At 40.0% G+C, this 16690-nt stretch overlaps 1 protein-coding gene across 1 annotated transcript in view; it reads left to right on the top strand.

Annotated features, from left to right (window-relative positions):
• VWF (von Willebrand factor) overlaps positions 1-16690 on the top strand; it is a 148623-nt gene that overhangs the window by 103661 nt on the left and 28272 nt on the right. Inside the window, exons 37-43 of the mRNA XM_013947606.2 lie at positions 8-349; positions 9323-9528; positions 13413-13515; positions 13623-13697; positions 14218-14322; positions 14794-14999; positions 16288-16437. Coding sequence (XP_013803060.1) covers positions 8-349; positions 9323-9528; positions 13413-13515; positions 13623-13697; positions 14218-14322; positions 14794-14999; positions 16288-16437 — 1187 coding nt within the window. The remainder of the gene's footprint in view (positions 1-7; positions 350-9322; positions 9529-13412; positions 13516-13622; positions 13698-14217; positions 14323-14793; positions 15000-16287; positions 16438-16690) is intronic.

Below are 16690 nucleotides of genomic sequence, written 5' to 3'. Positions count from 1 at the left end.
CTCCTAGGGGTGTGTGACCAGAACCACGCCAATGACTTCATGTTAAGTGATGGCTCTCTCACTCCTGACAGCAGCGTATTTATTCACGAATGGACTGTGAAAGAACCGAGCAAGATCTGTGAAATCAGAAAAGAAGACAGATGCTCTGAACATGCCACTCGCCGCTGCAGCATCCTGCTCGCTGCTCAGTTTGCAGAGTGCCACCGAATAATCTCCCCCAACATGTTCTATGAGGCATGCCAGGAAAACAGCTGCTATGAGAATGAAGCCTGTGAGATGATAACTTCCTATGCGCACATTTGCAGGGCAAACGGGATCTGCATTGACTGGCGAACACGCGAGTTTTGTCGTAAGTATTTTACGATACATTAAAATTGATATAGAAATTAATATATTTCTGATTATGAAAGAGGCATGATATTTATTCATCAGTACCTCAGAACTTTGTCTCCTTTCATCCTTGTTTCTAAAGAATTGAGTAGTTTGGCTTGGAAATGGTAGTGAGTGTCTGGGCCTTGAATGGTGTCCAATTTCTTTTCTTAGAGGAAGGATCAGTGTAGAAACTGTCTAACTGTATGATATGGTGCTCTCCTATCGCTGTTTCCAGCTTGGCTGTGTAACTCTAGATTTTTGAATGCCATGTCATCAGGCAGAATTTCCAGATTATGTTTCCCTTATAAGTGATATTACAGGTCAGATAATGGGTTTGTTATCCGCTCAGTTGCATATTATGGAAAAGATGTTTGTTATTAAAATGCACAACCTTGCTAATTATGCAGGACTAGAGGGATAACCTAAGAAATACATGCAAAAGCTATGCATAGGCAAACACAGGCCCCACTGAACCTTTTTGGGGCCAAGTGTGTAGTAAGAGTTTGCTCCAGTTCTGCAGGTTAATGTTAGCCACAGATATGGTTGCTTTGGTACAGACATTGGAGTGTCACTGAAATCGGGAGAAAAACTCCTTAACACCAATGTAGCATTAAGAAGCAGGCATTCTCTTTATTACGGCACCGGGTGCACAGGGGATAGCTCCGCCCAACATGCACACGGTGTGTCGCATCATCTAAAGTTTATATTGCTCTATCATATACATATGCATTAAAGTTCCAGGAATGATTATACATATTCATTCTATTTCCTAGAACTAATTATTACATTTACATAATCATTACGCATGCAGTCTGAGTCTCTGGGGGTCTTCCGTGGGGGTCTCTGGTGGTCTCTGGTGGTCCCTAGTGCTGTCAGAAGAGGTGTCACTCAGCGTCTTGCCATGAACTTTGCTCTACTTTTCCATACATAGTCTCAGCTTGGCCTGCTTCCTTGTTTGAGAAAAACTGTCTGAGTCCTAATCTTGGCTCCAACTGGCTTCTGCTGGTTTATTTGTACTTTCTCAGGATGTATCAGTCCCAGCTGCACCTGTGTCCTTGGGTATGTTTGTCTGAGGCTCCTGTTGAGACTCCTCCTTGTCTGAGCTGGTAACAGTTCCCCCCTTTGAGACTTCCAAAGTACGATTTCTTTGGGAGTCTCACCTACATTTTATAATTTTGATAATACTTTTGATTTTCAGGAATACTCAATCGGGTACAACACAATGTAGCTAAAGGTGAACACTGGATCATAATACAGCATAATATCCATATTGCAACTACAGTTATGATTATTACAAACATTTCTTTTAACCAAGTTAAGTTTGGTAGCCATGAAGTTAACCAATTCCACCCTGAGGAAGAGGACTCCTTTTGTTTTTCCCACTCCTCCATTGCTCTTTCAATTGAGTTTATCCCTTTCTGTTGAGTACAATAGTCTGACCATCCTAGAGGGGTGGATTTAAGAGGAAATCCTGTTCCCCTCCCAACATTACCTGTGAACATATCCAGCAGTCTGACACGTTCAACTTCTTTGCCAATCGTATTTTTGCCTCTTCATAAAGATTTTCATGGTTTGTTCCCTGATTGACTGAACAGTCTGTTAATGTCATGGCTACCCCAATTAAAATACTAATAATCTGTTGATTAGTTCTCATGTTTGATTAATCAGTTAACTCTTAACTTTCTAATTGTAAAAGCAAGCAAAAACTACAAATAATTCAGCAACACTCTCAAGTCCCGGGTTTCAAACTATTTTCTGCATTCTTATTTGAAGAGGATTCTTATCTGATGGAATGACCTTCCACTGAGGTTCTTTCAGCAATGATGCTGGCTTAACTCGAGTGTAATGAACCCAAGGTTCGATCCCTTCTAGCTTGAGTGCAGTGTAAGTAGTTAGGAATACCTGGAAAGGTCCTTTCCACCTCTCTTGTAAAGGTTTGGAGTTCCACATTTTTACGTATACGAAATCTCCGGGTTGATATTGATGGACAGGAGCAGTCCTGTCAAAACAATATGCCATCGGAGAGTCGCAAGGACTTTCCCTAAAGAAATCACATATAACTTTAAATCTGTTGTTCCCTTTACATGTATCTCCCCTGGAATCAATGGCGCTTGGTATGGTTTTCCATATAATACCTCATAAGGACTAATCTTACTTTTTGATCTTGGCTGTATTCTGATTCTTAAAAGAGCCAGTGGAAGGGCCTGCGGCCATCTTAAAGAAGTTTCCTGACATATCTTACTGATCTGTTGCTTTCAGTCATTATAACTCCTCGGTAACTCCTCGAGGTTGAGAGTCCTCTCACTAGGAGAGTGAACAAGAAAGCTTTCAAAGTTACTGTCATTCTATGAAGGATAGCAACAACTGAGACAGTAACATAATAAAAAATATGTTTATTTCCTCACGCAAGTTCTTGGATTAGTAACATCCATTAAAATAATGCGATTGCTAATTTAGAAAGAATAACCCCAAACCATTGATTACTAATTTAGAAAGGATAACCCAAAACCATCAGTTACTGCGCTATTATTCGGAAGCACTGCTTATCCCTACTTGAAAGCTAACTTGTTCACTCTCCTAGTGAGAGGACTCTCAACCTCGAGGAGTTACCTTAACCCAATGTCCCAGGAAAAGGGGAGAGGGGGGGAATACTCATGGTCCAGCCAGAGAGGATGATCGGGTCAGGTTCCTGTCCCTGCTCAAACTCTCCTTAGCTCCCAAGGCTCTTTTTATATGGTTGGGGCTCAGGGCAAACACTGCTTTTGCTGACCTTCGTGAGTTTCACAATCACAGGACTGTTTGTTTGTGTGCTTGGAAAGACCCTGTTAGTGAGGCAAGACCACAATACCTCCGTATTGTTTCTTCCCTCCCTGGGGGTCCATGCAGATTCCAGGTGGCAGGCTTCTTCAGTCTTGTTAATTCTTCTATTCCACAGCCTTGCGCATATCAATCCTTGCGCATGTTGGTTGGTAGACTTCTTTAGTCCTGTTAACTCCTCTGTTCAACAGCTTTGCACGTATCAGTTCTTGCACATATCAATTGGCAAACTTCTTCAGTCCTGTTAACTCTTCACTCGCTCGTCACCTTCTGATTGTGTTTTACTTGAGTCCTGGAGGTGAAGAGTTTGCAGGTGCTCTGAGGAGACAGTATAGGAGGATATGAGCCTCACAGATGCCCAGAGCCCAACAGAAATAAGAAGGATAAGCATGCAAGTACTAAATTCAGTGGGTTGTTGTTTTGTATATTTACTCCCCTGCAAATTCTTATAGACCTAAGAATTTCTGCTCTATCCTTCTGTTTGTTTGTTTTTCTTTTTTCCTGACAACCTATTCCTATTTTATGAGGCATTGCATGCAAACATGAAGATCTGGCAAAAAATGCAATATATGCTTAAGTGCAAGTAAGTAACTCTTAAGATGGCTTGTTCTACAACTTCTGTTAGTCTGTTTGTACTGATGGTTACAGACATTCAGATACTCACCCACAGTGTTTCTGATTTAGTCTGATATATGAGATATGTATGGATGTGTAAGCCTTTTCCTTCCCAGCTAGCTGCTTGTGTAGTGTTTTGGTGTCCCAGGTGTTTTTTGCATCTCCTATCTCCAGTTTTTCTCAGTGCTTGTAGTCAGTTCTTGTTTCCTTGTTTTCTTTCCCTCTTGCTCCCCATATACTTTTCATCTCAGAAGTGGACAACCAGCATCCTAAAGGTATGATACCACAAAAGCTCAGTACATGTGTTGGTTTTGTTCATGTTTTAAGCTCAGACTGAAGGTATTATGGCATAGAAAATGAAGAATGTGAATGTGAATTTGGCCCAAGTCTCCAGTTAGTGTCTTGAATAATTCTCCAGGATAGGTTTTTGAGGACAATATTACTATTGCAGACTAAATCTTTTAAGAAACAACATGGTCTGTTTAGAATATAGTACTGGCAAACAGAGGGAGAACATGGCTTGCCATTTTCCAAATTTAGTGCTTCAGCCAGACTTTGCAAATTGTAATGTCCCAAGGCAGAGTGTCAGTGAAGTATCTTAATAACCTCTCTGCAGTCTTCAAATTCCTATCTTATTACACACTATGTACCAGGATAGCCAAGGAGTTGCCCAGTTTAACACTAGTTACATAAAACGGTCATTAGTGTCTTAACGATAGCATCATCTTCCTCCTTCAAGCAGGTGCATGTGTGCAACTACCAAACTATAAAATTGCCAGTTACAGGGACATTTTACAAGATACATGAATGACTCAATAGACTGTACAGCTTAATCATTCTACCACTGATGTTTAAAATCAATGGCATCATTATAAATTATATTGCTTCCTCCCCCCCAGTGAATCCATATCATTTTTGTAGAGTTTAATTGTTTTTTTGTCATGCTGTGTTGGGACATCTGAAGCAGCACAAATCCTGCTTGCATGCCCTGCCTGGATGGGTGAATATACTGGACTATCCCATAACGACATAGCCTGCTCTCCAGTCTGTGCTAGTTCAGTTCCACTGCCTGAGCTTTGCTTGGTCCTTTTTGGAAGGGAGGATATGTTAAGTAGCAGCTGGTAGACTTCCAGCTTTTTGTCAATGAATGGAAGGAAAGCTTACTCTAAGGTGGAAATGCATAGTATTTTTCTGGTCCCCATACTTAGTAGGCTTGTGTTGGAGCAACCTGTGGTCTCCACTGCTAGCCATTTAACTCTGAGGCATAGAAAATGCACCCCTCAAACAAGCTTACTATTTACAGTGAATTACTGCTGAATAGGGTTTCCACTTAAATAACGCTAGAGGGTTTATCTTTATGTATATATCATATGGATTTCTAACACGTCACTGCACTGCCATACCAACACATGTTGGGATTCAGCTTTGGGTGGAGAGGAAGCTTTATTCATCTGGAAACAGGATTGTTTATACAGCCCTTAATGGATGAACTAAGATATATTTATTCTGCAGTTACAAAAAGAGATGGCAGCTCATGCAGAGGTGACCAAGCTAGCTTTACATTGTGTAGCTCAAGTGTCAGTAGCATTTAGCAAATTTTGTCCGTAAAGCAGGAATACTCAGACAGAAAACTGACAGCAGCAACAGTCGCAGTCATTAATCTTCATATGCTGACATTTCTGAGTGCTTTTCAGCAGCTCTTTAATCTCATTTGTGTGCAGTGTAGGCATGCCACCACGGTACTTGCCAATACTAGCTTATGGATGAATGGCATCTGAATAGGTAATTGTTCCTGGTATTGTATATGAAGCAAACGGATAGTTGATGCTGTTCAGGAAAGCTGTGGTTCTTTGAATGAGAAGCTGGTTGCAATCAGCTGCTGCAGGGATTCCAGGCAAAATGTTTTTCTTGGAAACAACGTATTTCTGGTTTTTGGAGGGCTTTGTGTTTTGTTTTTCATCAGATCATTTCACAGGCCCAGGTTAGAACACAAGCATGTAACAGGTTGTGCCTGCTCAGCTGAGAGGCAGTGACACCTGGCAGAGAAGCAGGAACAGGGGCTGGAGTAGGATGGGAGAAGCCATGGGATACAAGAACCCCTTAAACCACTTCTCCCATTGAAGGATTTTAGTTGTGGAGCTATGCCTGGGATGATCTGTTGCTTTTTATTCACTGTGTAAGCAAGGCAAGCTGTCAAAGATCATAGTGACTGAAGGATTTAAACCATTCTGTGTAATCGACACTATGGGGATGGCTTTATGATTGCCTTAAGCTGATCTGAGCCCAGCAGGCCAGTTCTTCTCTTCCTCTTCCACCTCTAGCCATGCATTCCCAGGCCTTTCATTGTGCTGGCAGTAGTTCTTATGTACTGCTTGGTGAGGTCTGAAAACTAGCTGCAAAGTGAAAAGAGTGTCAGCAAAAAAGAGCAGCGGGGGTGAGTAGGTTAAGGAAGAGAGGGGACTGCCCCTTTTGGTGGCAGCACCAGTCTAGGTAGGTTTAAACTGAGTTAAACCACTCCCAATGTCACTGGAAAATCCCCTCTAAAGATATTCCTTTGGATAAAGGAGACCTGTTAAAGGATGTTTAACAAAGCTGTGCCTAAGCAGGGCAGGGAAATTGAATAGCAATGACAATAGCTGATGCACTATCGTCATTGCCCTGGTGCATTATTCACTCCAGCTTCAGCATCCCTGAGGTTTTAACTGTACTTTTTGCTGCATATGACAGTATGGTGAGGCAAAAACCAAGCCAGCAACTGTTAGCCAGTTGCCAAATTTGGACTAGATTATACTACTGATAAGGAGGCAGCGTCATTGTCATCTGAAGGGAAGTTTGCCTTTCTTCATGTACCACAGCCTCGAAAAAATGAACCCAGCTTCCCTGAATCTCCACTCAGGACTTTAACCAAAGCTGCTTTGTCTTGTCTGATCTGTTTGAACCACAAAGGCAGGGTAGATCCAGAGTAGATCCCAGTGCAAACTATCATTCTAAATCTTCCACTGTGAACTTGATAAGTGATTTATTTATTTATTTTATTTTGATGGACTTGAACACACACTTTCTGTAGATCCTCACAGAGGTTATTTTCTCCCTAGCAATATCTACTAAGAGCAGCTAGAATACTTCAAAGGGAAGCTAACAAACTGTAGAAATTTCAATACTTGAATATGCCAAATGACCCTTCAAAATTTTCTAATCATAGGTTTACAGGAAACTGTGTTTCTCCCAACTTTTCTTTTTACTATTCTCTTTTTGGAAGAGAAAGCTGTGTTTCAGTGGAGCCAAGAAACTGAGAATATAGTATCAACAAATGATTATAGCATGTATCAGACAAACTAGTAGTTGAGGTAGATTTCATTTGAAACTAATTTGGCAGAAGAATTAGTCTTCTAATCACTTGGTTTTCATGTTTATTTTTCCCTTTAGCTAGACTTACAGTCGTCTTTTCCTTTCCACTCAGAAGCAATGAGCATTTGAGGTGAGCAGACATTTAAATAGCCAGCCAATAGCAAGGCTCGTTCAAATACTTTTTTGAGAGGCTGACTGTGGGGAGTCCTTACGTTCCATATCCCTGGCAGAAGTTTCCATATGAAAAGCTGAGTTATCTGTAAATCTTATAGGATCTGCAGAGCATAAAGACAGCAGTGTGTCTGACTGGCTTTCTACAATCTCCTGGTTGTTATTTTAGAATGATTTTTTGGGTACTGTTGGAATTTATCCTGTCTTCTGATGCTGCCATTGTGCATCTCATCTTCCACGTCACCAAGGCCAAGAGGGCACTTCCAACAAGGGAATTCACATCAGCTCATTTATATTTCTTTTGCAGAATGGAACTACCTCCTTTCTTCTTTGAAAACACATTGCTGTTTTACACAGGGACACAGGCTTTTTTATAGCCTCTCTTGAGTCAGGATTGTGTTTTTTCACTGTGTTCTTCACACACCTGGCTCCCTAATGCTAGCCAAAGAGGAGGAAGGAGAAGGGGCTATGTTATATGAAGTAGTTCAAGGACTTTACCATTAGGATTGATTTTGTTGGGAGCTGTCCATGTACTGAGACTGAAGGGCATCAGTATTAAACCCTAAAATAATCTAATTTTGTGCAGAGGTTTACCAGATTTGCTTTAGGGCTACTATAGGGAAGCAAGATGAAAGCCAGTGTGCTGAGTATGCTTACCAACACTGGAATAAGAAAGCAGATGATATGCTACAGGTGCTGTGGATATATTTTCAGACATGTTCATTACAGCTGAAGTGAGACCATCACAGCCAATAAACACTAGTGCTTACCGTAGTCATCTTGTATTCAGAAGAATTGTTTATAGGAGTGAGTTTTTCTGGAAAACACATTATAGTTCAGGTAGCTGTTGGTAGGCAAGATTCTCAAATTATATAATTTCTCCTATTTTACTTAGATAGTCCTTTTGGGTTTTCAGAATCCAGCCAAAATATTTCATAAGGGTATTGGACTCTCCATCAATTTCGTAGGGCTTTTCAAGTTCCTCTGCATCTTCTAAAATGTGATAGCTATCCCTATGCACAACTCCAACACACCAGAAATAATTGAATTTAGCATAGCTCAAAGCAGAGCAGGGTTAGCATTTCTTTTCTGTTTCCTTTGGCTATGGTATGTGTAGATAGTTCAGCTGATGAATGCCTGTTTGGTTTGGAACTCAGGTCTTCCTTCAGTAATCTTTTTAAGCACCTTTTGTCAGGGGACTTGCAAAAAGCTTTATAAACCTCACAAAAGTGACAATCTGGGAAATAAGAAAGCATCTTTTCTAATGGAAGCTGTAGAGAACAATTAAGTAGGTTACAGCAGTATGCAGCACAGAATTAGTGTCCATAGGTTCCTTGAGTAGCTGCAGCCTTAGTTTTATGTTTGCTTTGAGAGATGACATTCTCAGCGCCATGAACTCATCAGTCAACTTTTGTGCATTAGTTTAGGAAATGCAACTTCCTTTGACTTCAGGCACTTCAGTTAATCCAGTAGGTTCGTTTTTGAAGTACCCATATACTCTGTTCCTGAGCTTTCTTTAATTGCTTAGGATCACTGCCAATTGTCAAAAACTCCTTGTTTAATACTGTAGTCTGTCCTGGATGTCTCCCAACCCTGCATTGTTACCAATGCTTCTCTAATACACTTAAAGATGGTTCCAAATTCTGATGTCTCTTACACAGTGTTGAAAAAAAAAATTGGCAAGATGTTCAGCTGATGTAAACCCTTGTAGCATTGCTACAGTAAGTAGTGTTATTCTGACTCATATGACCTGAAAATGTGGCTTGATCATTTTGCATGGACTGTAACTTAAGCATGTATTTTCAATCCTTTTATTCTACAGATTTTGGTACTTTTAAAGATGTATTTTTCAAAGCTGTTAAATATCTGAAGAGGATAAAATATATTCATGATAATTGGTTTCAAAAAAACTGGACAGAATTCTAAAGAAAGCAGGAGTGAAAACATTGCTCTGCATTTCAGACCTCTTCTAACAAGGTTTTTTTCTGTCTTTCTACAGCAATGAAATGTCCCACATATTTGGTATATGATCACTGCCACAAAGCCTGCATAAAGCACTGTGAGAATAGTACTGAGCTCAGCGTCTGCAAGGATTATCCCACAGAAGGCTGTTTCTGTCCAGATGGACAGGTGATTTTCAACAACAGCTGTGTTGCTGAAGAAGACTGCACACAATGCATCAGTGAAGATGGCACACACCACCAGGTAGCTATATACTTATCAGCTTACCTTTGTAAGGGGTTGGGGTTTGTACCTTTGCAAGCTTTCCACTTTGGACATTTTATTTTCTAGCTCAGTTCCTCATAACTGGCCGGTTGTCAGCCCCATGTAGCTCCCGTAGTGTGAAATTGTCTGGGCTCAATATAAAATTCACAGCAGGGACTCTACAGACCTGGAAATGCATGACAAATCTGTGTGGAGAGAAGGCCAGAGAGAAGAGAGGAAGGATGGCATAAGTCACCATTTACCAAAATAAACACCTCCATTCAGTAGGCTTTTACCAGTAATGACAATTTAATCACAAAACTTCTCAAAACGACTGAAATGTGTCTTTGCAAAGTGGTTGGTGTTGAGCAGTGAGAGCAAGCTGACCTTATGTCAAGTCGTATTAGATCCTCTCCCTTTTTTGGCATCAAATATGTGCAGATGAGGATCATTCCTTTGATGAAATTTATCATAATATTTTTACTTAAAATCCACTTACCTGAGCTAATTACAAGCCTCTCAGTGGCAAAATGGAACGGGGAAGAGGTACCAGTCCCAGGTGGCGGTCTGCAGTTGGAGACTATTAATTCTGTCCTTTAGCATCACACAATGAGTGCACAAGTTTCTCGTTACATCCCCTATTCCAAAAAACATCAGGATTGTGCCTCTTCACCCCCAGCTAATCAACTCTGGGCCATCTTATTGAAGTCATCCAGTCCTCTTAAATCTTCAGCTTTGTTATGGAACTTTAAGAGGAAGGGGCTTTATTTTCAATATTTTATGGACATTAGGTTTGTACCATTTTTGGATGGTCTTATTCTACTGACCAAACCTGGTTTCACAGACAGATCTCTTTTATAATATATATTTTCTGTAAGGAACAGAAGTCTCTGTGTGTGGTATGTAGTGTTGGATAGTCTATTCTTTAGGCAAAAAGGTAGATTCTTAGAAGTAAATGAATATGTGTACCCTGAATAACTTCATTTTTCACACACACATGTTTAGACTCACAGTTCAGCAACCTATATTTAACACTGACTGTTAGAACAAAAGGAAGAAAAGACTATTTGTGGCTAAAAACATCTCTCTCAAATACTGTTTGCACCAACTAACATAATGACAAAAGCATCAAACTTACAGAGGAAATACCATTTTTAGGTGATAGGGTACCCGCAAATAATGCATACAGCTTACTGAAGGAGGTGTTGCAGGTACTACTTGGCCAATGCAATAGTGCTACTAATTGCAGATTTTCATGAGGAATTTTTCTTATGCCCGTGTAATAGGCACTCACGTGTCCGAGATTCGCTCGAACACTGAAGGCACCTACTGCAGGCATGACCTTCTTGCTCGCCAGGACCGTCCCGTCCCATGGTTTGTGCCTTAGTGCCACCCGCTGGTATTAGCAGAGCACAGCTAAGTGGCTAAGTAGCATTTCAGTAAATACGATTTTGAAGGTTTCCTGCTGCTGGGCAAGGGACTGGTAGAGGAACATAATAGTATCCTACCCCTTGCCCAACATGCACTATGGATTTTGGCAGTGAGAAGGAAACACACAGGGAATGTGTGTTCTTTCATTCCACAACTGCGTGATCCAGGTGATGTTTGCCAAAATGAAAGGCTAGATTTTTCTGCAGGACTGAGCATACGTAGCTCTTACAAGCTTGCATTCTAAGGTTACAGAATCTCCAAACATTAGATGGTGATTTTTTGTTCTGTTTTAGTTCTTTGTTCTTTATTTTAAATACAGTATCACTGGATTCGTATAATACTTACTAGAGTTGGTAAAAGGCAATTGCAAAAAAAACCAGTGAGTTTATAATAAGAGGAACAGAAAAAAATCCAATTATTTCTCTTGGAAAAAAAAAAACAAAAAACCAAACTTGCAGTGTGTATAAACCCTGCCCTAAACTCAGATCAGTTGTGCACAATTCCCATTGAGCCTAAAAACTGTAGTCATTTTGTTATGGTTCTATATGAAATCGTTAGTGCAAATGCACAGATTAAAGCATAGGGTCTGTATACTTTAAATCCCCAAATCCTCAGGCAATGTGGTACAATTCCCATTTAAATAATTGTTTCAAGCCCTTGTGGAGAAAAGCTCAGTGCATGTCTTGAGAATAATGTCTGCAGTGATATCTATCTACTTGTTGCTGCAGAAGTCCTAAAATTCATGTGAGTTGTCACATACTCCTTAATGGGGTTTTAACTCTGAAAACCTCTAGTCTGCATCCCAATGGCAAGGCTTAGATGCAGCTGCCGTGTGGATGGGGAGGTGAAGGGCCAGGGAGGCTCAGCTCACGCAGCCGTTCTGCGTCTCCACCATCACGGGGTTAGCAGTGTGAGCAGTACGTCAGACAATGCAACTGGTGGTAGGTTATGATTTCCTGAACCTCCTTCTTTCCCTCAGGTGTTTTCCCCTATTCCTTTCCACACCAGATAGGTGCTTGGGCTTATGGGATTCTCAGCATCAATACCAATATAGAGCTCTATATAGCACAGTGCTATCTCCTGTCATTTCTTCTGGTATCAGAAAGAGAATCTTACTTACATTGAGGAAGAACTTGCCAGAAAATTGAAGCTGATGGAAGTGTTGGAACAAATGCTGTGATTCTCACTGTGTCCTGAAATGTCAAAATGCTTTTCACATCACCATCTCCAAATGTGGATGTTCTCTGTCAGCTGCCTTCTCAGGACTTTTTTTACCCCAAGTCCGTTGAATGCTCTGGCAGAAGGCTTGGAATTGCTTTTCCCAAGCCCTGAGATAATGTTCTTCGGTAGCAATATGTTGATGCAAGCTTTCTTTGACTAGAATAGATTTCTCACAGATTAACTAACCTTATCTGCTTTGGTTCCTAAGCTTTGTTAAACCTTTGGTTGGCTTGTTCTAGCTTGCCTCTTGTCTTATCCTTGTCATGTTGTTAACCTTTGAAAGTAAAATACCATTCTGACTGTCTTTTCAGACCCCTGTAAGGCTTTAAGGTGCATATATATCTGCAGGTGGAGGTGGCAGTATGCTTAGATGTTGCTTTTCTTTCTTATTAATGACGATCTCAACAGGCTGTTATTTTTAAAAGCATGCCAGAGTTCCCTGGATGACACCTTTTCCCTTCATGGCACCCTAACCTATTCTACAAGTTCTCACCCAGAACCTGGATCAGTTGTGCAGATTTACTTTATTGTCCCATAATGCATCTTTTCACTCTTACCTATTCACATGGATGTTAAATGTAGTCCTCTATAGATAACTACATGTTTAAAAATCAAGGATTTCCCTCCCTCTTATGAGAGGCAGCAGTGGTTAACTGTACACTTTACTGGTAATTTCTGGCAATGTGCTTATTACCATCAGGTAATCACCATAGGAGTGATGGTTTCTGATTTGGGATTGATATAGTATTCATCCGGTCTGCAGTCCATTGGGAAATCAAGTGATGAGACCTCAGATATTCTTAATCAAAAAAATGCATTGTTTATTTCTCTGAACTTAAGTACTACTAATTTGGGAAAGCAGCCACTTCTGTGTATTTCCCAAAATATCACTGTTTCCCTTATTAGCACTGAACATCCGATTGTGGTATGTAGTTCCATGATTACACTGTTACTCACAATAGCTTGCAATTACATTTATAACATCTGAGCATGTTTCATGCATAAAACAATAGTAATTCCTCATCCCAACAGTGCATTCTTTACATCACTTGCTAAATTGATACACTACAGTCATTTCAGAATTATGGATCATCTTAGGTTAAAAAAACAAGCAACCAATTCTTTATGTAGTCCTCTGTTTTTTCAGATTAATTTTGTTTACCCTCACCCACTCCTGTCACCAGCATACCACTGATCAGAACACTTAATTTCTAACTGTTGTTTTTATGCAGCACATGGAAACGTGGATTCCCGCCAGTGAACCCTGCAAGATCTGCACATGTCTTGACAACAGGAGAGTAAACTGCACTGTCCGACCTTGCCCTACTGTCAAATGTAAATTGGTTTAGCTCTAAGTATGATTTCACTTGTATTGATTTTTGTTGCCTGTTCGGCTAGTTCTTATCCAAACATGTTTTGTGGGTGTTTTCTTCTTACTCCAGCTGTTGAATGTGGTCCCTGTGAAGTTCCTCGCCTGCACAGGGATCCTGGACAGTGTTGCCCAGAGTATGAGTGTGGTAGGTTCTCATGACATGTTGGGATCTTCTTGCTACATATTTTTACCAGATGCTTTAAAGACATAGAATTCACATTTTTATTTAATGCAAGTATAATGCTCTGTTTTTTAAACCACTGATTGACCGTATGACCATGATGGGCAGGGGGAGGAACCCTCCTGAGGACAAGAATCTGCATTCACTTCCCACACAACTTGCTTCTTTATAAGGGGTGCAGAAGGGAAGGGAACAATTTTCTTTCATCTAAATGATGTTAGAAGGGTCTTTTTCAAGTACATATTTTTGAATGATCTATATTTAAAAATTAAGTACAACATTAGAACATTAATGCACTTAGCCCAAACCTGACCTGTTCCCTAAGCTATTTTGAAAACAAGCTCCAACCTGCTGTACTCTAACCTATTTCAGATTTTAGGATAGCAATTGAGTGTAGGGAAAACAACTTAATGGGGGTGCGTGTGTCTTTTCTTGAGGACTATTAGTCATGTATTGTCTTAGCACTCTCTCAATTTCTTTTTAGTCTGCGATCTAGTCTCCTGCGATTTGCCTCCTGCCCCTGTCTGTGAGTTTGGTCTGCAGCTTGCCCTGACCAACCCAGGAGAATGCAGACCAAATTATACATGTGGTAAGGTATCTTTTTAACACGGAGTGACAGCGGTACATTGCATTTGATAAATTCCTTTAGGCATTGCTTTTTTCCCTCTGAAAGGTTCCATTTTGGAGCCAATGGACATGAAATGATTTCACAAACTTGCAAGAAGGATGTCATTGGCACTTCTTGAATACGTTTTGAATTAAGGAAAAGAGAAACACTGCCATCTTGGATGTGTGTTTTCTGACCCTTATGCTTATTTTATAAATCTTTTCAATTGTATGTGAGAGAAGAATATTTTTTCAGGATAAGACCTTTTCCTGAACCTGCAGCACAGTCTTTGACCTGAGCCTTTTATATTTGCATTACTTCTTATTCTTTAAGTAGGTGTATAAAACTTTACAGTAACAATTAGTGCCTTGTTCACCAGAGAACTATCTTTGTTCAGCTGCAGCACTCTGAAATGCTGTGCACTTAACATGGTACTTAATTTTTTTCTGCTAGCCTGTAGCAGAGAAGCATGCAGTTTAATTCAAAGTCCTTCCTGCCCACCACATCGAAAACTGACTGTTAAGAAGACTGAGTGCTGTGATAAATATGAATGCACCTGCAGCTGTATGAACTCAACAGTGAGCTGCCCTCCTGGGTATTTATCTAGGTCTCTCACCAATGACTGTGGCTGCATATCTACCACCTGCATTCCAGACAGGGTAAGGGGAATGAGCTGTTTTTTCCATGAATAAGAATATATTTTATACATGAAGTGACAGTAGCACAGTAGGTGGGTCACTAGATGTAAACAAGTTCCAAAGCAGAGTATCAGGTAATGATACGAAGGCATTTTTAATTTACGTGTATGCAAGAGAAATACACAGTTCTGTCGTACTGGGCATATTTTATTATAGGCATTTATTCAGACATACCTAACCCATTTTTTGTGACTTTTAGGTATTCGGATGAATATATACCTAGCCAACCTTCAAAGTCATTCAGGCATTACGAATTTCAGCGATAATTCTGAAACTTGTAATTTGTTTCTGGATAACACAGCTATGTGCATTTGGATCGGTACAGTTACCGTATTTCAGAATTGCATTCTTTCAATCATATACTAACTTTACTGAGATATTTAAGAACACCTTAGACCTAAACTGCTTTTGCCCTTTGATTGCCTTTGCCTGAGGTGGCATTGTATCTCATATGAACTATACTGCCACTTTAAAATTTTTGCCAAATTAATACTTGACTCTGTTAAAACTTCACAGGATAAATTTGTCCTTAATTTTTCCAGTCATTTTATAAGCTATTATACTTGTTAACCTTTAAGATAAGGTGGCTTAGAAGAGAAGTTGCAAGGCAGTGTAACCTGTCCACTGGAGCAACCTTATCTTACGACTTAACTTAGGTTACGCTGTCTTGCAGCTCAGGAGATCCGAGCTTTATTTTCTGTTCCTCAGTACTTCATGACCTTGCATAAGTCATTGTATTTCTCTGTGACTCAGTTTCTACATCTATGAAATAAAAAGGTGCTTATCTCTTTAATAACATGCTGTGAAATCTACCAATTGTGCAATGTAAGAGGTGGCACTGCTTTTGTTGTAGCTGTGATGGCCTAAGGACACAAGCAAATGAATGTAGCTCAACATAATACCTTTTATCAGATCAGCTGAAAAAGTTTTGAGTGCACAGGTCCTTCTTCAGGACTCACTTTTTTCTCTTCTCTAGATATTGGATCACAGTCAGACCCTGAACAACTCCACTGAAAGATAAAAATCTCTGTATTTATTCTTTTACAAAACAGCAGCTTTGGCTGCATTTATTTTCCTTTCTTCAATAGCGTCACCACAGTTTTAAGACCTATAGCATTTCTGCTGGGTTCAACATATTCCATAAAATGTGTAGTAGGTGTCATGTCTTAAAAAGCAGTCTTTTAGGACCAGAAGTGTGTCCTAATACCAGAAGTGTGCCCTTTCATGTATTAATTGTTGTATTCCATAGGTGTGTGTGCACAACAACATTGTCTACCCCATTGGGAAAACCTGGGAAGATGGTTGTAGAGAATGTTCTTGCACTGGTACAAAAGATGATGTTACAGGACTTCAGATGATGGAATGTCATGAAAAAACATGTAATATGTTCTGCTCTCAGGTGAGTAACATTAAAACCAATTCATTAGCCAGTGGAGTCCTGATGGGGTTCTAAAAAGATTGCTTTTAAACTTGCATGTAGTAACACTAGAAAAGAACAGAAGATACATATTGTAGCTTTGCATTATCTTGGGAACAGAGCCTAAGAGGGGCTGAGTATTGTTGACTTTATTTTAGGAATATTGTTTTAGGACCAGATTCTGCTGCCAAGGAAATCAGTGACAAGATTATTTTATGTTTCAATCAAAGGAGTA

Source organism: Apteryx mantelli, chromosome 1, assembly GCF_036417845.1.
Source record: "Apteryx mantelli isolate bAptMan1 chromosome 1, bAptMan1.hap1, whole genome shotgun sequence".
NCBI classification, from domain to species: domain Eukaryota; kingdom Metazoa; phylum Chordata; class Aves; order Apterygiformes; family Apterygidae; genus Apteryx; species Apteryx mantelli.
Note: the sequence above shows the minus strand (reverse complement) of the source record. Positions and strands in the feature narration are given on the sequence as shown.